This window comes from Adiantum capillus-veneris, chromosome 27, assembly GCF_014529385.1.
Source record: "Adiantum capillus-veneris isolate H3 chromosome 27, ASM1452938v2, whole genome shotgun sequence".
Lineage (NCBI taxonomy): Eukaryota > Viridiplantae > Streptophyta > Polypodiopsida > Polypodiales > Pteridaceae > Adiantum > Adiantum capillus-veneris.
The window spans coordinates 50913012-50940105 of record NC_140957.1 but is presented as its reverse complement, the minus strand read 5'-3'; the positions used below and the strand labels follow the sequence as shown (position 1 = coordinate 50940105).

The following is a 27094-nucleotide window of genomic DNA, read 5'->3' as shown; positions in this document are numbered from 1 at the left end:
GCGAGAGAGAGAGAGAGAGAGAGAGTTTTGAAGCATTTGTAACTTGTAGTATCAGTAATATAGGAAGTAGTTACAAGCAGTTGTGAACAACACTCTTCTTCTCTTCATCAAAGAGGAGCCACTTGCTGGTTATGCGACATACAAGAGGTCTTCCACAATTGTTCAAGTTTGGAGTGTAATGCCCTCTTTACACCACAACAGCCCGCCTCCCATGATGGATGTGAATACCGCAAGCCTTCTTGGTCGCTATTTGCTGCTATAATCACACTCCAAGAAAACAAAGTAGCTCTCTTTCATTTGGCTCATGCCACACTCCACACGGCTTTGATTTGTGATAGTAGTAGTTTGTCCAAAGATAATATTCAAACACTCCAGTCAAAAACATCAAAATAATGTCCGCATTTGACAGCCTAATTGACCCCAACTGCAATTTCACTCCTAATGCTTACAAACAAACTCTGCCTAGTAACATGCCTCAAAGAAAGAGGAATATTTTACGCTCAATGACAACCACCAACAAACGTGAATGGCCATACAGCTGATAGTATGATACTCAAGCATGCAGAGCACGTTTTTTTCTTGACTTGACAGCTTGTATGGCGTGAGAGCATGATAGCCAAACATTTAATGCTCCGTCTTGACCTTGACATCACCATTAGCTAGTAAAGGCGGTGGTTGACTGATTCTGCGAGCCTCCTGCCGTCTCAAACAAAAGAAAGAATTGAAAGAATTATATCTCCTCTTCCTGACTGGCCCACAAAAACACAAAGTATCTCTCATGCATATGATATTTAAGCGGACGGCCAATCGTGTCAATGTGATAGAAGCACGGAGAACATGAATACATCATTACCAATGCTGCTGCTGTTCGTAATGCACGATAAGCCTCAGTTTCCTCTGGATAGGCCTCCTCAACTTCCTCCAATAGATGCTTTCTCAGAGCCTGTACCAACAAAGAATATTCCAATTTACAATGCCACAACATGCCTTTAGTCTCTAAACATGACAAATAACACTGTCAAAACTTACAATCGTACCAATGTATTTATCAGTATCTAAACATACGGTTATCACTGCAAGATTGGTCCCAATCATAAGGAGTCTTTTTACTCTTAACACTGACGTAGGCAAAACCTCTATCAGGTACTCAAACTAGTGAAACAATTATGCCAAGGAAACACTCAGGTACTCAAAAGGAAAGAATTATGCCAAGGATTCTATTACACTTTCATAAGGTCAGAATCGTCCTACCTTACAAAATATAAGAGGTGCTAGAAAACACTCACAAAAGCAAGACATGAAAGAAAACAGGTAAAGAAAAACTAAATCACCTTATTTGTTACTAAACAAAAATAGAAAAAAAGAAGGGAAAATCATTGATGTTTGGGGAAATTCCCAAAATACCCCTCTAATTCGAAAATCACAAAAATACCCCTGTACTTTCTTTACCTAAATTGCTTCCATTTTCACGTAATTGATTCTTGGGGAAATTACCAAAATACCCCTCAAATTTATGGAAATTCCCAAAATACCCTTGTAACTTTCAAAATTCCCTAAATACCCCTAAAATTTGGACAAATCATTCCAATATATATGCCCTTGATTTTTATGAAAATTCCCAAAAACCCCTCAAAAGTTTTGAAACACATCTCTCAATACATAACATTTTAGAACTTTCGATAAAAACAATTGTGCTCAAGTGATTTGACATATTAGAATCAGGATTTTGAAAGGTCTTTTGGACACAAGATGAATTAACTCATGACTTTCACATCCAAATGCCATATTTTTTGGTCCAACAATTATGTTTTTTTTTTTTTTTCAACGCACCAGAGGGCACACAGGGGGAGGTGCTCAGCCATGAAAAATTGCCTAATGGGCTACAAACTACCCCTGTGAGAGAGGGCTACATCAACATGTGGGAAGACTCTCCCAATGAAAAGACAAGATATGTACAATAAAAGCTAAATCAAGAAATGGGGGGAGGAAATAACCACATTGGTGGACGGTACTGTCATCTAGGCGCACCATGAACCCTGGTGACGAATGGCCGAGGACCCCAAGTCAAATCAATCACATAAAAATTCATTCTCAATCTCAAACCATGAGTGCCACAACGTATTTAGTAATCGCATCTAGATCCACCCCGGACCTCATTGATGTCGGATTAACTAATCCTTATTGCGATCATGTCTATAGAGATCGTCAAGACCGAAATGCTGCAGTCATTTCGTCTTTCAGTCCTGCACTCAAACACAGTCACATGTTAAGAGTGTTCATTAATCAAAATCAGAATCAGTTCCATGTCGAAGTACTTCTTTCATAAAGTCATCCAGCAGAATACTGTCAGCACATCAGTATCCCTGAAATCCAAAGGACAATCAGTGACTTTATTCTTTCTAGGTAATCTGTGACAAAGGAGCGGAGTAACTCCCCTCTTGTGCAATCCCGCCTGCACCAGAAACCCGCTGATCTTCGAGAACTCTTGGAATAGCCACGCATTCAATGCCGGATGGTTCTTAACTAAGAACCACCATTCACTTTACCTTTCTCTTTTCTTTTCTAGTAAGCCAGTATCTGTTCCAAAACAAGAATCTCCTCGCTGTCTTCCAATTCAGGTTGCACCTCAGGCTCCCTGTTGACTAGCACCTCACCCTTGAAATTTTTCAAGAGACTCACATGAAAAACAATGTGAATGTTCCAAGTCTCTGGCAACTTCAGTCTTAAGGATACATCATTTATCTTCTCTTTAATCTGGAAAGGGCCATAGTAACGCATACTTGGCTTTGGAAAAAAAAGTTGCTCCTTTCCATTTCGTTTCGTTAGGCGTGCCTTCTCAACCGTAGCACCCCATCATTTTCCTTCAGCTGCAAGTCGCATCAATTCTTGTCGACTGCCTTCTTTGCCGTGCTTGAGACCTCTCAAGAGCCTCGTGCATCTTGGCAAGAGCAGTATCCAGATCTAGATCATAGTGATCTCCTTCACAAATCTTATCCTGGGTCTAGGGAAGTCTATGATGTATCAATCGATTCTCTTTTCGTTTCTTTCCTCGTGCCCTGAGACCTATGGGCAGCTTTGCGAGCTTCCCCCGTGCATTGGCACATCAGTCTCAATCATCCGAATTCTGAGACTCACTATCATCTGATCCCGTTGCTTCTCACGAATCCTCTGATGAACTTACATATGGTTCCCTTAGTTCGTCGAAACCCTCGAATATGCCACCATCCGATTCTCCAGAATCATGTGATGAGCTTTCATCTGGTGCCCCTGATTCATTTTGATCACTCTGGCGGACTCTTGCCCTGTTAAGGTGGATACTATCCTGCCCGTAAGATAAGTCAATGAGCCGGCATGCATTCCAAATCGTTCCTTAGCATGTTGCAAGAGTCTCTGAATAGAGTTAAACTTCTGGTTTAGCAAACCACAGCAAAACCTGATGGCTTGACGGCTTGAAAACATCTCAAATCTGACGGCTTAACTATTTTCCTTGAATTCCTTGTTTTTCTTGTTGATCTGGTCACTGTCAAAAGAGGACGCCTTTGAATGGCTAGATGGCCTTCCACGCCTTCTAAACTTTTTTTCAAAAATCCACTTTAGAAAAATCTTGTCTTAGGTGCTTAGAAATTGAGGAGCCTTCTTAGCATCCTCGAATACTTCAAATGGTGCCTTCCCCGTGTGTTGTTGTAGGTAAACTTGTCACCAGGAGGTGTATTTTTCCTGTTGCCTACTGTAAATAAGTACTAGATATTTTTATTTATTTTTATTTTTACTTGTTTTTACCTCGGAACCCTTGAAAAGGTGCAAGTGGACATTGCATGGCCAGTGTGAAACGGTTGCAGCCAAATGGGTTTCTCACATCGGGGATCTAGGTCGGTCAGACAGGGACTGCCCGGGCCAGTTAGCACTGAATTCTGATGAGTATGGAAGCTCATGTGCGCCAAACTGGAATTTGGGCCACTCGTCAAGTCACTGCAACTTTATAAGTTGAAAGGGGCCAGTAAATTAACCCACATTGTAGATGGTGGTCAAATGGTAGTCTTCAATGATGGTCCCGATAGGGACGCCATGGAAGCATCTCCTAAAATTTAGGGAATTGCTATTTTTGACCGGAAAATGTGTTCGCGTCATTAGCTCTGGAATGACAAGGGGAACATTCTATTGCTCTGCTTCCAAGTCAACTGACGCACCAGTTGAGATATTTTTAGCAGGGAAAGCCCAAACTCGGAAACTGGGCGACGTGTCAGCCTGTGAGCGATTCTGCCACTCTGGGAGGCAAAAACGAGCTGCATATCAACAAAGGGGGCGCCATTTTCAGCCTGAGGTGGATTGTAGCAAGTACAGAAGCTATGGAATGCTTACCTTGCCCTCTATGCACAGTATGGTAATGGGAGTGATGCCCCGCACGCTACATACTGCTCTCTTTCTCCCCTACGTACAGCATGTTATGCTCCACTAGTGGGCTTCTCATTTGACCTATGTACAGTTCTGGGGGTTTATGCGCGTTTGCCAAGGCAAGAGCCTTCTGAACAGGAACCGGATTAGCTAATTGCTAATCCCCCACGGGTACGCACAGTTCCATCACGAAAGATTGCGAGTTTGGAGAGTTTTCTCGTGTGAAAACTCGTCCAATTCACAGGGGAACTGTCCCATTGCGTGCGGGAGCCCTTGGGACACGCGTAGGCGTGTTCGCTCTGCTAAAAACGATCCGAAACAGGGAATTACAGCCTGCTGTGTTTTTCTGCAGGTTTAGGGTTTCGCACCTAAACTGCAAGGGAACATCGGGGAAGCCTCGTGAGAGCCTTGGGATGCGTGTACAGGCTTTTGGGCTCCCGGCAGTGAAAAACAGAGAATTACAGCCCGCTGAATTTCTGTGACAGCTCACCAGAAAGCTTCCAGATATCGAGGGAATCCGTCCTAGACAGGTGTTTTTGACCTACAGGGGTTTTTGCGCCGTTATGCTATCGAAATCCGGTCGAAAACCTGCGTTTTCAGCCCTCGCCAGGTTTGGACAGCTTTGTGAAAGCTTGTGCTAAGTGGTCGGATCGTCTACCTTAATTTGAATAAAGAGATACCGAAAGGGGCGCCAGTCTTTGGGGCCTACAGGGTGTCGGTCTCGTGTGCGCAGTGACATTCTAGTCGCTGGACGCAACTGTGTTCTCTTCCCTTCTCAGTGCTCTGTGTAAAGTTAACAGGTAATTGAAATAGTACCGCCCTCTACGTTGTACGGGCCGGTTATATGGTTCCATCGACGGGATAGTCACTTTTTCTTCAAAAAGTGCAGCGTGGATTGTTGTGGGTGAAAGCAACACAGAGCTTGTCGATATGGCAGAGAAGAGAGACCAAGTACCTGAAGAGGGATCTTCCTCACATGGCACAGAGAAAATTCCTTCAACTCTTCAAGAAGAGGACAGGTTGTTTAGAACTCAACTGCGTTGTTGCATGGACATGTTTCAGCAGTTGGCTAACAACCCAAGGATGCAGGAATTCTTACAGGCTCCGACACAGGGTTTTAAGCCTCCTACACAGGGAATGATTGAGCCGTTGCAGGAAAAGGAGATTTCCAATGCACAGAGGACTCATGATGCTCGAGGGAAAGCCCATGTGGTTGAGCAACTAGCGGTGTCCAATGATCCAAAGCAACTTGCTTTAGCTGGACAGGAACCGTTTGTGAATGGTCAAGGGAGCAATGAACAGGCTATGCGTCAGACCCTTCCATTACCTAATACTTATCCTGGTTATGTTGGAGGTGGTTCAGTGTTTCAAGCTATGGCTGGACCTTCCACAGGTTATATGCTAGGGAATGTGTTCGGGACAATGCAAACAGGCATGGGTAACCCTATGTACGCGAACATGGGTGTCCAACCAGGTTTTCAGGGTGCCTATGGCCAGTTTCGAGTGCCTGGAACACAATTTGGTATGGCTGGTTTTTCACAGCCATACGTACAAAATGCAGATATGACAGGGAAAACAGTTGATGCGAGTGCTGGAATGAACACTCATAAAGCACCACTGTTACAGGCACCTGTTTATGATAATGTGGCTCCTTTGAGTCAGCTTAAGGATTACAAGGAAGGTGGGCAGGGAGTGAAGTTTGAAACTTTCAGAGGAACTGAGGACCAATTGAAGGCTTTGACCTTCATACAGCAGTTCAATGCAGCTTATGCTGTTCAATGCAGCTTATGCTGGAGAAAACTTCACGGAATCTTCAAAGATACGCAAGGCTGCCACTTTCTTGAAAGGGAATGCGCTCCAATGGTGGACCGCATTGTTGAACCAGGGTCAAGCCCCAACAACGTGGGTCCAATTCAAACAGCTTTTTGCGCCTACATGGTTGACAAACACTTTTGAAGTGGATGTGATGACAGAATGGCACGAGTTGAATGCTAAACAGTATGCGAATTTGGAAGAGTACAATAAACAGTTTTGGGCCGCACTGTTGCTAGTCACCTCTTACAGGTTTGTGCCTTTGTCAGAACAAATTGAGAAGTACTGTTGCGGATTGCCCAAGAAAATCAACGACTACTGCACAAAGACTACTGTCATGAATATGTTTCAATTGATAGAGAATGTAAGAGTGGCCAACAATCTGTCGAAGGGAGATTCCGATGGATTTAATAGCCACAAGAAAGGGTCCCAGGGCAAACAGTTTTCAGCCAAGGGCAATGTTGCAACAAAGCCTTTTGAGCCTCCCACAAAGAAGCCCTCCACTCAAGAAGCTGATACGTCCAAGAAGCACTCTAAATCTTCTTCGGAACGAGGACAAGGACAAAAAAGGCATTTTTCTGGCAAAACTTTTCAAGAAAGGAAAGCTCTTAGGGAGGCCAAGAAATGCTACATTTGTGAACAGGAAGAACACTTTGCAAATGAGTGCCCACAGAAGAAGTCACAGGATAAGGATGACAAGTAAGACCATAAAGGGAAGAAGCCAAAGCCGAGTGCAGGACTTGTTCCAGATTTGGTTGGAGATCAGCCAAACACAGATGCCACGGAGCTGTGCAGAGCTTGGGGCAAAGTTAGAGACCAAACAGTGCTGGTTTTCTTTGATCCAGGAGCCCGTGCAAATTTCATATCACCAGAATTGGCATCAAAGTTGGGCATTCGTGCAGAGGAGATGGGTATGACAGGCGAAGCAGGTTTGGCATGCCCAGGACATTCAAAGCCTGTTACTCCCATTCTGGGAAAGCTTCGTCTGCACATTCAGAGCTATGTGGATGCGGAAGAATTTCATATTATGCCGCTTGAGGGCTGTGATGTGTTATTGGGTATCCCATGGTGTTACAGGTTGCATGCTATGGTGGATACTTACAACAAAAAGATTACCCTTGTACATAGAGGAAAGACTCATGTCCTTGATGTAAAGCTTAAAGGCGAGTCTGTTCCAGTTGTTTCTGCTTCTGCTATTTCATCTGTAATAAAGAATCATCTTTCTGCGTCCTTGATCTTTGCAAAAGAAGTACCTCAAGTTGTATCTAATTTGTCTACCTTAGATAAAGACAAGTCAACTTTTTTGAGTGGTTTCAGTGATTGTTTTTCGGACTCTTTGCCAGGGGAGTTACCTCCTGAGAGACCTGAGGATCATATCCATCTATTTTGTGACACAGCAACTTCTCAAAAACGTAGCAAGTGCAAAAAACGCAAGCTGTCCTAAAAACGCAGATCTAGTGTAAAAAACACTAGGCAAATCTGATGCGTTTTTGGTGCGATTTGTTGCGACGAGGGGGGGCTATGGTAGGAGATGCAGACCAAGGGGTACAGAGCAAAAATGCTAGCAAGATGCAAAAACGCTAGATCTTCAAAAACGCTAAGCAGTTGCCAACTTTTTCCGCGATGAAAAGTAGCAGAAACGCTAGCGCTAGGCCCCAACAGTGAGATCGATGATGATGCTCCCAAGTAATGGTGACTGATACCATGTGAGAGTGAGCAGCGGAGAGGGTGAGAGACCACGTGTCACGTGACACATCCAACCCTGTGTCCATGGACAAGCTACAGCATGACGAGGGTTCAGTCAGTCCAGTCAGTCTAGATTAGAAGTGATCTGGCACTTTTTGTGAGTCTATTCGTAGACCGTGCATGCCCAGTCACTTAGTGTAGATGCATATCCTCTGGTTGCACACAGCATGATCATAAGCATTCCCATCAGAATCCTTCAGGGGAATTTCATTTAGCCTATTTTAATGTATAAACAATGAATTACTCAGTACGTTTGTAAGTACAAATTTTGATGTGCTCAATGGGCATTTTCACTTATTATTTTTAAGTGACTTTTGTTGGAAAATAGGTAGGGCAAATTGAGTAAGTTTGTATATAAGCAAACCTAGACTAGCACTAAATGGCAGAAGAGGCAATAGGGGCCAAGCTCAGCAGGCAACTTCTCAACAAGACCCCTTGGCGATTTCCCCCTCCAAGCAAGAACTTCATCCCCTAGCGTTTTCTTCAACAGCCTAAGCCTAGAGTTTTTGAAGGAGCATCAGCTTGGCGTTTTGCATCAGCAACATCGCCACAATACCCCCTTGCCCTAGCGTTTTGCATCAGCATCATCGCCACACATACCATCAGCCAGCGTTTTTGAAAAGCTACATCAACCTAGCGTTTTTGACAGTTTTCAGCCACAGCAATGCAGCGTTTTTCAGCCGTGAAGAACTTGCAAAAGTCAGCCCTAAAGAGTAGCAGATTCAACCCGGCAAGACCATCAGTTTTCAGCCTAAAGAAACCTAAGTTTTCAGCCCTAAACCTGCAGAATTTCAGCGACAAAGATCCACAGAAACAACCCCCAAAATCAGCGTTTTTGGACTAGCAGCAGATTTCAGCCCATAGCGTTTTTGGACAGCAGATAAAGGGTTGCAGATTTCAGCCCTAGTGTCGGCCTCGTCATCGCCGACATAGCCTAGACTTGCATCAGTTTCATGTATACAGTTTGTACCATTTTGTGCTATCATAAGTAAACCACTCTCGCCGACAAGAGTGGGGCCTTCGGAGGAGGGTTTTACAACGTCTCTGGTGTCGTATCTCTCTTCTCTCTCTATCTCTCAGTCTCATACACTTGCACGCACAGTGTCCATTCACTTTGTTTGTGATCATAGCATTCTCTCATTAAGAACGGAAGGCTCTCCCTTCCATAAGAACAAAAGGAACCTTGAGACAGTTCGGAGCACTCATCTTCAGCAAAGCGCAAACATTCATTCCGCTGCACCTAACACAACATGTGCCGAAAACGCTGGAGAGCGAGAGAAATGAAATGAAATGAAATGTTATATTAACGTCTTCAAAAGGCCAAAATGACCTATGAGACCAGGAAGTTACAATGCAATGTATCTGATATCAAGTCAGATTAACAAAATAAATTAAAATTAAACTAGACTACGGATAACAAGATATAAATACTGCGGAATCCTAAACCAAGCGGATAGGTGTGAAAGGCGAGAGGCGTGAAACGCTACAAGCAAGCTCTCAATACACGATGAATAAATACAAAACTTCAAGCACTCCTTTTATAGGATGTTGGGTTGAAGTAGGGCAAAAATGTGTAATTGGGTAAAAAAATATAAAAACCCACAAAAATGGCTAAAATATGTGAACACCCAATGGGTGGCCAACCCGGGACAATCACTAGCCGTACAAAATGGCGAAGCAATGGTGGTGTAACTCTAACAGGATCTGCGAGGCTAAAGGCTGAAAACTGAAAACACTAGCGATGTTGAATGAGATTGCGACAAGGCTATGGGCTAATCTACTGTCGTCAATGTTGGGGATAGGCTGAAAACTGAAAACCACATGCTGATCTGAGGGCTGAATCTGAAAGCACTGGCTGATGTCCTGTCTTGGGCTGAAAACTAAAAACACTAGTACTAACGTTGAGGCTGGATCTACGAGGTTATGGCTGAAAACTGACAACGCTGGTGCTCATGGCCTGATTTGGTGTAAAAATGCCAGAGATGCTGAGGTATCGCGGGTACTAAGAATACTAGGAATTAAAGCTGGGTCGGCAAATGCCAATAAAAACCACAATTTCTTAAAATGTCACTTATTAATGACTTAATAAACTAAGTCATAAGAGGTGCTCAACATGCAGATAAATACCTATCAAGAAAGGACAAGAAAAAAAAGTGTGCAAATGCAAGAAAGCTTTAATTCGGTTCGAGTAGTCTCCCAGTGCTTGGTATGAGAAAGATAACACTCATTTGGTTAAAGAAGGCTTTTATAGCAGTCCAACTAAGAGCACTTTGTATGTCGAACGTGAGGGTGATGTATATCTCATCATCGTTTTGTATGTAAATAATTTGTTGATTATTGATCTGAATGAGACACACATTGTTGAATCAAGGCTGAACTGAATGCTACTTTCAAGATGAAAGACTTTGAGCTTTTGCATCATTACTTAAACATACAGGGCTGAATTGAATGCTACTTTCAAGACGAAAGACTTTGAGCTTTTGCATCATTACTTAAACATACAGGGCTGAATTGAATGCTACTTTCAAGACGAAAGACTTTGAGCTTTTGCATCATTACTTAAACATACAGGGCTGAATTGAATGCTACTTTCAAGATGAAAGACTTTGAGCTTTTGCATCATTACTTAGACATGCAATTTTAAGCAGTGTGATGAGGCATTGCTTTGTGTCAAGCAAAATACATAGACATTATTATGGAAGTTTGGACTTGAGGATTGCCAACCTATTGCTAATCCAATGGAAACAAGTTTGAAATTTAGTCTTCATGATGTTGGAGATCTTACAAATGTCACTCTTTATTACATTTTTGTTGCATGCCTTATTCAAGTATGCGATATTAGGCTGGATATACAATTTATAGTCGCACAGGACAGCAGATTTATGCATAGCCCAAGGTCTAAGCATTGGCAGACTGTTAAAAGGATCTTTGCTAATTGAGTGGCACTTCACATTTTGGGTTGTTTTATCCCAAGGGGAATCGTTGCCACCAAACTTACATGCTTTTTTGGACTCAGATCGGGCTGGTTGTTATGACACATAGTGTGGTTTTTGTTTCATGCTCGGCAGTTCATATATATCGTGGTTGAGCAAGAAGCAACTTGCTATGGCCACTTCTGGTTGTGAGACCGAGTATAAGGCAGTCTTCACAATTGATAATGCACCTCAATGTGCTTTATGTGAGCAAGACTGTCAGTGTAGATGATGTTGGCAGTGTCCTATCCAACACCCAAATCATCCATAAGGCATATGAGCCATACACACTCAACGGTGGAGACTCTTAGCAGGAGAGATCAGCTTGACTTACGTGCCAACATGTTATGTCCCGCTCACAAGAGAGGGGATCTAGCCCAGATGCCGTCGGGATGGGCGTCCAGTGTCCGGGCGGACGTAGGGTGAACCCGGCCAGTGTGGCCGGACATTATCATAAAAGGGAGGCCAAAGCCTCATTTACAGTTATCGACCCCACAGGCAGAGTGCCAGTGGTTAGCCCGCGAGGCTAGGAGTGCGCGAGGTCACCTCGAGGAGGTGAGGCCGGGTAGTATGGGACGCCCGGTCTTACAGGTGCACGCCTACGTCCTCGGACGCTGGCCCAGCACGGGGGAGCTGCCGAATGGTGGCTATGGTGGGGTGGTTCGTCCGACGCGTATCTGTAGGCACTCCGTGTGGCCGGGAGATCCTATCTCCTCGTACGTTTCATGGTATCAGAGCCGGCTTGGCTGCACGAGGGACCGTGTGCACACCTACATAACGGTTTGGGTCAGAAAACCTCGTGTTTGCATAATTTTTAGTGATTAAATTGCTGAAATTGCTTACTTTTCTTCTCGGAAGCATGTTTGCAGGTAAATAATACAGTTCGACAGCTGATTTTTGATAAAAATAAGCAAATTGACAGATGGGAGTGCTGGAAATTGAAAGATTTCCAATAAATTTACTGGTTTTTCGATGAAAATCAGCATCTTACTCATCAATTTGCTGTTCTTGATTAAATTTCAGCATATGGTGTATTTTTGCATCTCTCTGCCAATTCCTCTCTCTGTAACTCACTGTGCAAAGCAGAGAGTGAGAGAGAGAGAGAGAGAGAGAGAGAGAGAGAGAGAGAGAGAGAGGTACCTCTCTGTGTTGCTTTTCTTCAGTAGGGAATTTGCGCAAAGAGAGAGTGAGAGCCAGCGTGGCCTCTCTCGCGTAGATTGCAAGGGTGGGCACACTCCGTTCGTGTAGTCACAAGCACCCACAGGCCTTAGCAATTCCTCCTCCCTCCACGCGTCTGCAGCAGCTCTTCCCAGCGTTGATTTTTTTTAACGCTGTCTCTCTCTCCATGCGATGGTTTTTTTTTTTAATGGGCCTTTTATTTTAAAAAGGGCCAGACACTTTGATTTTCTTTTCAAGTTAAGGTCTGAAACCTAAGTTATTAAAAGAACTCACTTACAAAAACTTTAAAGTTTGCAGAGAAATGAGTTTTTAGCCTCTGCTTCTCTCCCAAGCCTGCTCTCTCTCACCCGCTTGCGCTCTCGCGCTCCCACCATCACCTGCTCACCTTCAGGCGCTCACGCCGACGCGTGGAGCTCTTGTAACAGACTTGGACACTCCAAGTCAAGAATCAATCGCGACAGCACCAAATAACCACTTCAAAACAATTCACAGATCACAATAGATTTGCACTGGCCCGACGGAGTTCCGTGCCTAGAGATATTGGCCCCAAAGACTGGCGCCCCTTTCGGTATTTCTTTTTGTATTAATCAATCATCAAAGTACAAGAGAGCGGTTAGGGTTTCACTCTCAGACTCTGCGTCCAGATGCTCTCAGAAGTGAGGCCCTCACCGCTAATTTAAAGGTTACAAGGGATGCCCAAAAGCAGAGCCCCAAAAGCTTCAAATCAAAAGCAATTGCTCTCTCTCTCTCACAGAGAGTCAAAACTTGAAAGCAAAAGCATTCTCTCTCTTTCTCATTAGGTAGAGAAAAAGCTAAATTTGCGTCGCTCATCTTTCTTTTTTTCTTTTTTTCTTTTTTTCTTTTTTTTTTAAAATTTTAATAAGCCTCCGCGATTTTCGGAAATTAGGGTTTCTAGCAGAAATTAGGGTTTGCAGGAATTTTAGGGTTTCTGCTGTCCCCCACGTCATCACTTTGTGACATACCCCCCTCTTGAAAGCATTGTAATCGACCGCGATTACGTCTACAAAACCGACAAAAGCCATAAACCGTCTTAGCAGACACTAACTGTAAGTACCTACGTACTAGGAACACACATCTAGCACATGTACAAAATCGACAGTCACATCACACGACATCACAGGACATCACATGACATTCAACATTCATTCGGATCTTAGACCATGGTTTATCGGCAATGTAGCTAGCAATCACATCTAGGTCCAATCGGGACCTCATCGATGTCCGATTGACTAACCCCTATTGCAACCATGTCTATTCGAGATCAATCAGACCAAAATGCTGCAGTCATTTCGGCTATCAGTTCCTGCACTCAAAAGAAGTCAAGAACAAATCAGTATCATTATCAGGAATTTCATTTCATAAAGTCATCCAGCAGAATACTGTCAGCTCTCAGTATCCCTGAAGCTCAAAGAGACATCAATGACTTTAGTATCAAAATCGAGAGCGAAGTAACTCCCCTCTTGTGCATCCCATTGCACCAGATCTTCGGCCAAGCTGAGTTTCTGGGTTCCGTTTGGAGTAGACTATGCTAAACCAAAACATCGAGGTAAAGTTTCACAATCCGAGGAGTATCTGCTAGGTCCTCCTCCTCCATCCACTTCGCATCAAATGCAGGAAAGTTTTTGAACTAAACCAAGAACCGCCTTCGGACTTTACCTTTCTTCGTATCGTTATGTGCCAAAATCTGTTCAAGAACAAGGATCTCCTTGTTTTCTTCCACTTCGGGTTGCTCATCAGGCTCCCCATCATCAGGCACATCACCCTTAACAGGTTTCAAGAGACTCACATGCAATGCATTGTGAATCCTCCAAGTATCTGGCAGTTTCAATCGGAAGGAGATATCATTTATCTTGTCAGTGATCTGGAAAGGTCCGTAGTATCGCATACTAAGCTTTGGAAAAAGCCTCTCCTTTCCCTTTTTCTTTCGTAGGCGTGCCTTCTCAAAACGTAAGAGCACCCAATCATCCTCCTTCAATTTCATGTCGCGACGATGGCGATCCGCTGCCTTTTTCTGTCGTTCTTGAGACTCCTACAAAGTCTCGCAAACCTTGGCAAAAGCCGTATCCAAATCTCGCGAATATTCATCCGCTTCAAATATCTAATCTTTCGTGCTCAGGAAGGATGGAACCTTCGCAGCACTTTCAACAATCTCTCATGGCGTCTTCCCCGTCGAAGAGTGTATCGTGTTATTGTAGGCAAATTCCACCAAAGGTAAGTTCCTTTTCCATTGAGTCTTCTGATCCAAGATACAAGACTTCAATAAATCTAAAATCACTGAATTGGCAATCTCAAATTGCCCGTCAGTCTGCAAGTGGAACAATGACAAGAACTGCAACTGCGTGCAAATGTTCTCCCAAATTGCCTTCCAAAACAAACTCATAAATCTGGGGTCTCTGTCAGAGACAATCGTCTCAGACGTGCCATGTAATCGGAAAATCATCGTGATCATTCTGTGTTCTTGGGAGATCAAAATGAAATCCATTGCAATACTTTCCCAGGGGTGGGTGGGTAAGGGTAAAGGCTGTAACAATCCCTGTGCCTTATGCCTGTCAAACTTGACCTTCTGGCATACCAAGCAACTGCGCACAAACTCTTCCACATCCTTTTTGAGTCTCGGCCCAAAGAAGTATCTCTCTACCCCCTTCATGGTGGTAGCAATGCCGCGGTGACCCGTAAAAGGTGGACAGTGGCATTCAGTCATAACCTTTTCCCTCAACGGCTGTGTAACGCACAACATAGTCTTTTTCATCAAGTAGCCTTCCCGAAGGGAATATCCCGCTATTGTCTCCCCATCCCGTATCCGTGTGAGAATATCTGCAAAATCTGTATCTGTGGCATACTGATCGACCATATCCTCGAAGCTCCTATGATGTATCGCGGAAACAGCCAGAACCAACGGTTTCCGAGACAAAGCATCTGCCACCACATTCTTCTGTCCCTGCACATGGACAATCTGGAAGTGGAACTGTGACAACATGTTCGTCCACCGCATCTGCTTTTCCGAAAGCTACTTCTGTGACAAGAAGTAGCGCAAACTCTGATGGTCTGTAAAGACAGTAAAATCCGCTCCGAGTAGGTAATGCCGCCACTGAGTAAGAGCATGGATAACCCCAAAAGCTCTTTCTCATAGATCTGTGCTGTCATCTCCGGCCTAGAGAACAAACGGCTCTCGTAAGCTATGACATGGCCTTCTTGCATCAAGACCGCACCCAGACTACGACCACAAGCATCACAATATACTTCAAATGACTTCTGCAAGTCCGGCAAAGTCAAAATAGGTCCCGTAGTCAATTTCTCTTTCAATGTCCAAAAGGCAGTCACCTCTGTGTGTCCCCACGGAAAAGGTACTCCTTTCTGTGTCAAGGTATGCAAAGGGGAAGCAACCTCTGCAAACTTTCGTATGAACCGCCTGTAGTACGAACACAGTCCCAAGAAGCTTCAACTTCATGGACATTCCTCAAATCAGGCCAATCACGGATAGTCTCTATCTTGGCCGGGTCCATTTGCACTCCTACTGCTGCTGACACAATGTGTCCCAAAAAGTGTATCTCTGGTAGGAAAAATTCACTTTTCTTTGCATTAATCACTAACGTGTGATCTCGTAATGCCTGAAAGACTTGAAGCAGATGATCTCTGTGTTCTGCCTCATTCTTGGAGAAAACAATGATGTCGTCAAAGAAAGTGCCAACAAACAGCATGTACTCTCGAAAAATCCTATCCATCATCCGGTTAAATGTCGCAGGAGCATTGGTTAAGCCAAAAGGCATCACCAAAAACTCAAATAACCCAAAAGCAGTCCGAAAAGCTGTCTTGTAGACATCTCCTAGCGCTATCCTGATCTGATGATATCCACTCTTCAAGTCAATCCTGCTAAAGCACGAGGATCCCTGTAACCTGTCGAGTATATCATCGATCCTAGGAATCGGAAATCTATTCTTGATGGTGATTTGTTGAGAGCTCTATAATCAATGCACATTCTCCAAGATCCGTCTTTCTTCAAAACCAACAACAGTGGAGAGCAATACGGTGAAGTACTAGGCTGGACAAGACCCTTTTCCAAGAGGTCTTTCACTTGGTTCATAATCTCTTCATTCTGTACTCGGCTCACACAGTAAGGTGGCTAATTCGGTGGCGTGCTTCCAGGTATCAGATCAATGGTTTGATCTTCAGGCCCTCTGAAAAGCAATCGGCATGAGTGTGGAGAAAAATCTTGGTGTTCTTTTGATCAGGTCAAAACATATTCAACCTTTATCCAGCGTTCAGTTCTCTCCCAAAAGAATGAGTAAGAAACTGAAGTTCATCAAGTACAATCTCTAAGCCCTTCATTTATCAAAGTCGCTTTCTCGGCCCGGTAGTCAACCACGGCGTAGTTCTTGTGGTACCAAGGGATCCTGAGTAGAACATCACTCGCGTGCCCTGAACACCCCTGTCATTGCAAACGAAGTTTGCCAATGCTCAGTGTAATGGCAACATCCCATCCGGGTGCCAGTCGAACTACCTCTGCCTGTGGCGTCAGTCTGTCGAGCGTAATTCCAAATCGAGCCGCCAATTCCAAGTGAAAAGAAGTTGGCCTTGGCTCCTTCAAAAGAGCTTCCTGATCCTTCACTTTGCCCCAAAAGCGGAAAAGTTTGTACTTTCATTCATTAGATTCAGTGCAGGTCCCACGCCATGTGGTACCAGTTCTGCTTTTCTATCTGCCACATTCCTCAGCTGCTCTCAAACTCTCAGACCAGTCGTCGTCTTTATCATTTTGTTCTTTATGTGCCTTATTAGGGCACTTCGCGGAGATATGTCCCTGTTCCCCACATCCAAAGCACTTCCCCTCTCTGATGAAGCGAGCTCTCTCCTCAGGAGTAAGCTTGGGTCGTGCATCATTTTTCTCTGGGTTGCTCTTTTTCTTTCTACTTTCATTCCCAGAAGTCTGTTCGGCTCGTTGTGTCATGGCCTCATCTGTGGGGTAGGTCAGACTGCCAGAGTGAATGGCAAAGCTTCGCTTCGCATGACTCGTCAACTCCTGACTAGAAGCTGACTTCTGTTCCAAGCAGTGACCTCGGATCTCTGTAGGTAGACCCAAGGAAAACCGCTCAATCTGTTCTCTGAACGAGATCTTCTTGAATGAAGAGGCGGGTAGAAAAGAGCTCCAGAATCTTTCACAATAAGCATTTATTGTATCTTTCTTGGTCATCCGTAGATGGTTCCAAGCAGCTCGTATATCTCGTTCATATTCTTGCGTCAACCAAGAAGAAATAAAAAGCTTTTTAAATTTCAGCCATTTAACTGGCGCAATCTTGTTTAAAAGAAGCGTGGACCACCAAGTACGAGCATTCCTCTTAAAGTAAGAGGCAGCTCTCCGAGTCTTGGAGTGCTCTGAATAACGTCCTCCCGCGAAAGCGATGTCAAACTGCTGTATAAAAGACAAAGCCTTCGAAGCATCTAAGTATCCTGAAAAAGTATCAAACTTGATCGAGTGGCCACCTTCCTTAAACTCTCAGACTTTCTTGCTTTTATCTTCGAGAAAGTCATACTGGTTAGCTTTGTAAAAATTCTTCTTGTTCGCATAAAAGTTTCCGTTGTCAGCATTTGAACTGTCCGTAGACGAGTCCTCTGTAGAAGTGTCACTCACTGGGCGAGACTTAGACTTCCTTGCCTTTTTCTTGCCCTTTCCGAAGCGTTGTTTCTTGCTTCGCTTTTTGCTTTTCTTGTCTTCTTCGCTCGAGTCTGAAGAGCTAGAAGAACTGTTAGAAGAAGAAGAAGAAGAACTAGGTAGGTCTTCAAACTTGACGCGCTTCTTCAATTTCTTTGCCTTGTCAAATGTCGATCGATGACCCAAATATCCCAGGAAGTCAGTGCCTTTCTTCTGCTTTTTGCCGTGCTTTTTGTCTTTCTTTTGCACGTCGAAAAGCTGAGCAATCCGTGCATCAACCACGTTCTCCAATTCCTTCTCCGTATATTTCTTAGAGGCAGAAAGTTTCTTGAGAGCAGGTTTCGGGAGTGGTGTTGTGGTTCTTTGCCACTCCATCTGTACCTCTTCCAAAGAGGTCTGGTTCATATATTTTGCCATCTTCGGGTCCTTGGCAAAATTGAGCATCATCTTTGTTGCATCGCCGATCAACTGGCGACACTCCATCTCTCGCCGCTCCGCCTAAGTAGGCCAAGGCGGGCCATACTCTCTGCCAGAATCTTTGTTGTGATCCCTGCCCGCATCTCCAAATGCAGAGGGAGTTGACTGATCATTGCCTAAAGCCATAGGTGCCGCGGAAAAAAAAATCGGGGATCGGATTTCCCGTAGAAGAGAAATCGGCCGTGCTCTGATACCACTGTAACAGACTTGGACACTCCAAGTCAAGAATCAACCGCGACAGCACCAAATAACCACTTCAAAACAATTCACAGTCACAATAGATTTGCACTGGCCCGGCGGAGTTCCATGCCTAGAGATATTGGCCCCAAAGACTGGCGCCCCTTTCGGTATTTCTTTTTGTATTAATCAATCATCAAAGTACAAGAGAGCGGTTAGGGTTTCACTCTCAAACTCTGCGTCCAGATGCTCTGAGAAGTGAGGCCCTCACCACTAATTTAAAGGTTACAAGGGATGCCCAAAAGCAGAGCCCCAAAAGCTTCAAATCAAAAGCAATTGCTCTCTCTCTCTCTCTCTCTCTCTCTCTCACAGAGAGTCAAAACTTGAAAGCAAAAGCATTCTCTCTCTCTTTCTCATTAGGTAGAGAAAAAGCGAAATCTGCGTCGCTCATCTTTCTTTTTTTCTTTTTTTCTTTTTTTTAAAAAATTTTAATAAGCCTCCACGATTTCCGAAAATTAGGGTTTCTAGCAAAATTAGGGTTTGCAAGAATTTTAGGGTTTCTGGCAGAAATTAGGGTTTCTGTTGTCCGCCACGTCATCACTTTGTGACAGCTCTTCGCAACCTCAACTTTTCGCGACCGAAAAGTGCAAAAAAGGCTCAGTTTCACGTGAATTTTCCAATCCTTTCACGCACTTCGTCATGGATTCCTCCGGCTCGGATGCGCAGCGTGACGACGCGCCAGGTAACATTCAAATTCCATTCACACATGCTCTCTACACATGGATTACGAGCACTTTCCAGAGCTTCGACCAGTGTATTACCGCTCTGGAAAACGCGAATGTTCAGACGAACCTTCGCTTGGCCTCTCTCGAAGGGGTCGTACAGAGGCTCAGTTCCCACCTTTCTACTCTCGAAAATATGGCTCAGTCGACGACTGCGTATTTCCGAGGGCGAAACCCATCTCCAGCATTTGCGGACGCAGATTGCTGCTTTTGGGCGTTCGCAGGGTGGTCCGACTGCCACAATTCCGTATAAGACTACAAATTTCTCAGGTGAAGAGAAGGAGTGTACGGAATTGGCTGTAAATAACTGGCTGCACCAGTGGACCACATACTTTGATCTCCATGGGGAGCATGATGAACGGATGATTCAGACGATTCCTCTTTATCTGCACAGTAAGGCGCTTATCTGGTGGCGTGACATGACAGAAAAGCCTACGACGTGGGCTGATTTTTGCGTGAAATTCAAGAAGGATTTCGCAAAAATGGACCCTTTGAAAGCGTATGCCAAACTGCAGAGTCTTTCGATGAAAACTCTGTCTTTTGATAAGTATACGACAGCTTTCAAAGAGGCGCTCACCTTCTGCAAGGTGGATTTCACACACGCCGTGCATATGTACTTGCTGGGGTTACATGACGATTACCGTTGGGCCTTGATTAGGATAAAGCCCCGACTGATGTCGCAGTGGCAAAGGCCAAGACGTTCCATTTGATAAATGGAGCGAATTATGAGAAGAAAAGAACTGCAGACCACCAATCTGGTGAGGGTGCAGGTGCTTCAAGGAAGCGACCCCGATTCCAGCATAAGTCCAAATCACCGCCGAGATCTTCTCAGGAAAAGAAGAAAGCCAGAAATGCTTCAGTTGCTCATGCAATGAAGAAGGGGGCTTGCTTCGGATGTGGCCAGACGGGTCACCAAATCAAGGATTGCCCTAAGAAGAAGAAGACGCAGAAACCACAAGGCCGTCCTTCGGTTCAGATTCACGAAATCTCAAGTAACTCTGATGTTGTCCAAATTGAAATCCATCATTTAGCGCACAGTTCATGCACTATGTACTTTTAGCACCAAAGTGTTTGGTAAGCACGATCTTCTCCGTTTCCCCGGGAAGATCAATGGTCACGACGTGACTGTACTCCTTGATAATGGAAGCTCACACAATTTTGTGGATGCAAAATTGGTGCAGAAACTAAACCTGCGGATGCAGGACAGTGACCATGAGTATCGTGTGAAGATGGCTCGTGGCGTGGATACGGATGTATGGAATCGGATGGTTCCAGACTTGTCGCTCGAGCTGGCTGATTACAAAGAGAACCTAGATTTCCACATCATGCGCCTGGACAGGGCAGATGTTATTTTAGGAATTCCATGGTTTTATGATAAACAAGACTCATTGTATATAGACTATGTACATCACTCTCTTGTTTTTGTTAAGCAGAACATGCCTCATGTATCTGTGTCGCTTTGTAATCAGAAGTCTGTAAATAATGGTTTTGCAATACCAGTTGTTACTGCTTTGGAAATGTATAAAGAAATAAAGTCTCCTGATGTTGACTTTTATCAATGTGTACCATCTGCTTCGTTTGATTCATTAGTGCTTGGTACTTCTGTCACTGAATTTCGTAAAAATGTTTCATGTTCTTCTGTTGAACTTGGGGATTCCGACGAATCCAACCTTATCCGAGAAATCGGGACTGATTTCAAGGATGTTTTTCCTGATGATCTACCTCCTGGCTTGCCGCCTTTGAGAGGAGTAGATCATGGCATTGAGTTGGTGACTGGTAGTCAGCCCTTCTCAAAGCAACCCTATCGGTTTAGTAAAACCGAGGAGGACGAGATTCAGCGACAGCTAAAGGATTATCTTGACAGGGGTTTTGTTCGGCCTAGCAAATCCCCGTGGGGAGCGCCAGTGCTACTTTCTCGAAAGAAGAATCACACTATGCGCTTCTGCGCGGATTACAAGGGGTTGAATAAACTCACTGTCAAGAACAAGTATCCGCTCTCGCACATGGACGATCTGATAGATCGGCTCCATGGAGCATTGTATTTTACGAAGATAGACCTGCGATCAGGCTATCATCAAATACGGATCAAACTGGAAGACGGGCTTCCGTACACGTTATGGTCACTATGAGTTTTTGGTCTTGCCTTTTGGTTTGACCAATGCTCCAGCTACGTTCCAGCACATGATGAATGATCTGCTGAGACCATTTTTGGGCAACTTCGTTGTTGTATTTCTCAATGATATCTTGCGAAGTTTGTCTGAGCACCTAGTGCATATACGCACTGTTCTCAAAGTACTGCGAACTGAGAAGCTTTACGCTAAGGCTTCGAAGTATGAATTCTTTAAGAAAGAGCTTCTGTACTTGGGTCACATCATTACTCGCAATGGAATTCGCGTCGACCCTGAAAAGTTAGATAAAGTGCGAAATTGGCCCATTCTGAAGAATGTACGCCAAGTCCTTTTTAGGCTTTACTGGATTCTTTCGCAAGTTTATCAAGGATTACTCTAAAGTTGCTGCTCCGCTTACGCAACTTTTAAAAGGAGGGGTGAAAGGGCCGAAGACTTCGGGCCCTCGTCGTAAAGGTAATCCCCCGGTTGTCTGGAATGAGCGTCTCGACGAGAGCTTTCGAACACTAAAGCACTTGGTGACTACTGCGCCAATATTACACATTGTGGATCCTAGCAAACCGTTTGTGGTTGAAACGGATGCTAGTGATTATGCTATTGGTGCGGCGTTATACCAGGATGGACGTCCTGTTGCGTTTGAAAGTAAGAAGCTTTCTGACGCTGAGATGCGTTATCCAACGTACAAGAAGGAGCTTTACTCCGTAGTCCACGCCCTGAGGAAATGGCGGCACTACTTGTATGGCTCTACGTTTGTTGCATGGACAGATCATCACTCCTTGCGCTACATCTGTGATCAGGGTGATCTATCATCTCAGAGGCCGGAAGGCCAGATGGGTTGAGCTTATGCAAGAGTTTGACTTTGAGATCAGTTATAGGAAAGGATCCAGCAATCGAGTTGCCGATGCGCTCAGCAGGATTCCTGAGGTCAATGCCTTGTCTATGGCTGAAATCTCGATGGATTTCTATCTCTCTCTCCGAGGGCTATGTCGTTCCGATGGCCATTTTGGCAAGATATGGAACGAGGTCGAAGTGGGGCATGACTCGCATACAGGCTTGGGTGGTCCGGAGACCCAAGTGAGTCGTGCTGGAGAGACGAGACAGCGACAATAGTCCATTAGAGGTGGACTATTGTTTAGAAATGGTAAAGTCTGCGTGCCGGAAATCGATGAGATTCGACAAAGGATTTTGTGCGAACGCCACGATGTTCCTAGCGCTGGGCACCTAGGCATCCAAAGAACTTTGGCTTTGGTAAAGCGATATTTCTATTGGCCAAGAATGCGCTCTTACATAGAGAGCTATGTGAAGAGATGCGCTCAGTGTCAGGTCAATAAGGCAGAGCGCCTTAAGAAAGCTGGCTTGCTACACCCATTGGAAATCCCAGATGCCAAGTGGTAGAGTATTTCCATGGATTTCATCGTTGGTTTGCCAAATACTAGTCGAGGCAATGACGCTATTTGGGTTGTGGTCGATAGACTCACAAAAATGGCGAAGTTTATACCAACGAAGTCGACAGTAAAAAGCCATGAGTTGGCGGTTTTATTTGTCGATCAGCTTTATAAGCTGTATGGTCTCCCAGAAGATATCGTCAGTGATCGAGATACTAAGTTCACTGGCCGATTTTGGCGAGATGTTTTTGCTCACCTTCAGACGAAGTTGAGTATGTCGTCTTCTGACCATCCTGAGTCCGACGGACAAACTGAGAGGATGAATCAGACATTAGAGGACATGTTGAGAGCCTATGTCTCTCATAGGCAATCTGACTGGATTTAGTATTCTGCTACTGGATTTAGCCCATTCATGCTGATGTATGGATTTGAGCCTAAATCCCCGATTGCTATTGGCTTAGAGAAAGTCAAGGACCGCCAAGCTCGTGATTTCCTGTGTATGACATGCACAAGATGCTCGAATTGGCTAAGGATAGTATAAGAACGGCTCGTGATCGAGTCACTACTTATGCTAATCAAAAGAGATCTCCAAGGACTATAGATGTGGGACAATGGGTCTATCTGAAGATACCCAAGGATTCCAAGACTATGCGAACAGGAAAGCATTATAAGCTTTCAGCTAGATATTGTGGTCCGTTCTTGATCACAAAGAAAATTGGCCAAGTTGCCTACAAACTGGCCCTTCCTTCGGATGTTACTGTACATCCAGTGTTTCATGCCAGCCGCCTTAAAGAGAAATTGGGCGAAGCCGACGTTGTGGTGCCTATCGAGGAAAATGTATGGCAAGATATGCAAACTGAGTATATTCCTCGAGAACAAGAAGCAGTTTTAGATCATCGTACCCGTCATTCGCGCCAAAAGGCTTATGACGAGTACTTAATTAAATGGAAGGGCCAATCTGAAAGGTTTGCTACTTGGGAACCTGTTAGAGCTTTGAAGGCTCAGTATCCCCACTTCATTGATGAGGACATCAATGGTTCTTAAGGGGGGAAGTATGTTATGTCCCGGTCACAGGAGAGGGGATCTAGCCCAGATGCCGTCGGGATGGGCGTCCAGTGTCCGGGCGGACGTAGTGTGAACCCGGCCAGTGTGGCCGGCCATTATCATAAAAGGGAGGCCAAGGCCTCATTTACAGTTATCGACCCCACAGGCAGAGTGCCAGTGGTTAGCCCACGAGGCTAGGAGTGCACGAGGTCACCTCGAGGAGGTGAGGCCGGGTGGTATGGGACGCCCGGTCTTACAGGTGCACGCCTACGTCCTCGGACGCTGGCCCGAGCACGGGGGAGTTGCCGGATAGTGGCTATGGTCAGGTGGTTCGTCCGACGCGTATCTGTAGGCGGTACGTGTGGCCGGGAGATCCTATCTCCTCATACGTTTCACAACACAAGACAACCTTGCAGATCCATTCACAAAGGCATTGCCTCATGAGAAATTCGCGGCTTTTCACAAAGCTTTGGGCTTGCTTCCCTTTGTGGATTAATCATGTCCTTAGGGGATGGCACTCCCCTATACAGTATGTGCCAGCTTTCATCACCGCATCACTCTGAGGGAGGATTTGTTACCATGTGTGTGAGAGTGTGAACACACTTAGGTCTTCCAGGGCAATTTTCCCTTACTCGGAGGTTTTTCCACGTGTATTGAATACACACCCATCACTCCAGGACTAACTTATCTTTCATTTTGTGCACTAAGGGATACACTCTATGTTGTGTGCTTTGAGCTTCTTCATCTTCTCCAAGCTATGTGAGCATCCCTGCAATCCTAACTCTTAACAAAATCCATGTTCATGTCCACTATCATTTTTGTATTAACTCTTGGAACCACCTTCCATGTTTTCTCTACTCTTATAGTCAATCTCTATTTGCCTTACCATCCCATATAGGAGCGTAAATATATTGAGACAAAGTAGGCCCATCAAGAGTGGATTGAAGCCATTAAGCAAGTTTCTATGAACTAAAAACCTACAAATGCCTTGGGCCAACTTCGGGAAATGTTTATCATAGAACTAATCAAGTATAATGCCTGACTAAGTGGCCTCCTACATCATAGAGGACTAAGTGAAGCCGTTAGGTCCTTCAAATTGAACACTAGAAGTGCTTACCATCCCTTTGGGCCACCTTCAGGCAACAATTGCCAGGGCATTCATTCGGTAACACCCGTAAGTAAATTATTACATGCTGTCACAAAGAGCACTTGAAGGGCTAAGCATAATGCTACTCGTACATAAGCTTCAATTTCAATGACAACTCAAATTGAGGATATAGGATAATTAGAAGGTTGGATATTCTCTATACAGTCACCAAAAACAATGGTTTGCAAACTAGGAAAGCGGCAAGCGATACTAGAACAATTCAATCAGCCTGAATATGCATTCAACTGATGCAAAAACCAAAACTGACCGTTTTCCATTACACAACCTAGTGTACACTTGACACTATGAGTCTTGTCTCAAATAATCAACCCACATTACAATAGATAATGCAAAATAGCAATCCAGTGAAAAGGGCCTGAAATGGCCAACACCCAAAAATGAGGGAAACAAAGAACATAGCAATGAAAATTCTATATGCAAACAATTGAAACATTGAGAAAGAAACCATGCTTATATGTTGCAAGTACTTGAAAATTCAAAAGTGCAGTCCTTTTCCAAATTCACCTTAAAAGCATCCACTTTGCCTTTTGTAGCTTGATTTCGTTGTATGCAGTTATTGAGAAGCTCTTTTGTGAACTCATCAGGATTCTTTCCTTCATCAACAAGACTGCATTTCAAACAGTGCATTCACATTTCAAACTGACTTGGTGTGCCCACTTTGTACTCATAACTAAAATTTAGTAAACAATGTATGACCTTATGCAAACCTAGTCCTCAAAGTGACCGCTTTCTGGCCTAAAGTAATTCATTAACAATGCTTACACCTCTCCCTTGAGATCGATGAGATACTAGATTCGAGCATTCACAAACAGATAATTATGCACTTAGTTATACATGCTGGAAGAATCAGAGAAGAATCTGATTCACTATCAGGAGTCGAGGCGTTTACCGAATGACATCAATAGGTATTTGAAAATGGCAGTCTTCTGCAGCCGAGTGCACGATGGAAAGCTCCTTCATGACGCCATTTCTGCAGAGCGGCCAGTGATCCACAAATAGATGAGACCTTACACTAATTGAAGCATCGCATGCATGGGATGCAGAAAATGTTAAAACTACACATGTGCGCGTGCTTGTACATGTGTGTGTGGTGTGTGTGTATGGGGTGTGTGTGTGTGTGTGTGTGTGTGTGTGTGTGTGTGTGTGAGAGAGAGAGAGAGAGAGAGAGAGAAAGAGTAGTAGTAGTTTGTGGCGGATTGCGGTGGTCGTGTCAATGTTTTGCTAGTAACACGTGGGCATGTTAGGAAGAAATCTTAATTCGTCAGGGCAGAGAGCATACAAGCGATCTAGGAGGGTGAGCTGCGAAGGGAGGGTAAAAGAGGAGATGGAACAGTGAAGCTGGTGAAGGAGGGCAAGGGAACTCTGGATGGACGCAGAGATATCATCCAGAGCCTGGTGTTGCTGCGAGGCCGCTGTGTCATGGGCGGCGGGGGGAGAAGGAGGAGCGGCAGGAGGACCAGTAGTAGATGCAGGCGGAAGAGGAGGAGCGCCTGCCAACGAGGATGCGTTCGCTGGCGTCCGCGGTCTACCCTCCATTTGGAGGCGCGTTTGGGAGGAAGGCGAGAGAGAGGGAGGGGGTGGGGAGTAACGCTGGTGAATTCAGAATCCAGGAACGAGTTTTGAACTCGTAAACCCGTGTCCCAGACGATATGGAAGAAGAAGTATGCAATGTTTGTTGGCACTGTTGGAGGCAATTTGCTATTGCAACGTTTCGATTATACTACAAAAAGTGTGGCCTCCATTTTCACTTGCTTGCACGGTACTACTTTTTTGAGAAAGAGGGAAAATGATAGGGGGGACGGTGAGAGAGAGAGAGAGAGAGAGAGAGAGAGATTCTTCTCATGCGTGCGCACAGTAGCAACCAAATTGCCAGGTTTCATCAACTGAGCAAGTAGTAGGGGGTACCCAATGATGAAAAATCGAAAAAAGGGATCATTAAGTTTATAAGAGGGAAAGGCCACATGCAGGCCACGTCTCTCTCTCTCTCTCTCTCTCTCTCTCTCTCTCTCTCTCTCTCTCTCTCTCTCTCTGAGGTCGGCGTCTGCAAGGGTTCTTCTCTCTCTCTTCCCCCTCTACAAGTCTGTCTCCGATGACACCTCTTGGGAGCAATCCGCAAGAGCGAGGGCAGGCCTTCTTCCCGGGACATCTCACAACTCTCTCTCCCTCTCC

General features: G+C 44.7%; 1 protein-coding gene across 1 annotated transcript; it reads right to left on the bottom strand.

Annotated features, from left to right (window-relative positions):
* Positions 1-225: 225 nt before the first annotated feature.
* On the bottom strand, positions 226-26553 carry LOC147421955 (mediator of RNA polymerase II transcription subunit 10a-like). The gene is made up of 5 exons (XM_086502660.1): positions 26205-26553; positions 25815-25895; positions 25430-25532; positions 854-943; positions 226-696 (listed from the first exon to the last, which is right to left on the bottom strand). Exons 1-5 carry the CDS (start codon positions 26459-26461, stop codon positions 625-627), a joined length of 603 nt encoding a protein of 200 aa, XP_086358786.1. The 5' UTR covers positions 26462-26553; the 3' UTR covers positions 226-624.
* Positions 26554-27094: the final 541 nt, after the last annotated feature.

Bases quoted from the DNA above. Each gene is read 5' to 3' on its own strand.
- LOC147421955 (XM_086502660.1), bottom strand. From the start codon at position 26,461: ATGGAGGGTAGACCGCGGACGCCAGCGAACGCATCCTCGTTGGCAGGC. The intron at 25,896-26,204 runs GTATGCTCTCTG...GCCGCTCTGCAG, and splicing joins CTCACCCTCCTAGATCGCTT to AAATGGCGTCATGAAGGAGC. The intron at 944-25,429 runs GTGAATTTGGAA...TTGTTGGTACAG, and splicing joins GCAAAGTGGATGCTTTTAAG to GCTCTGAGAAAGCATCTATT.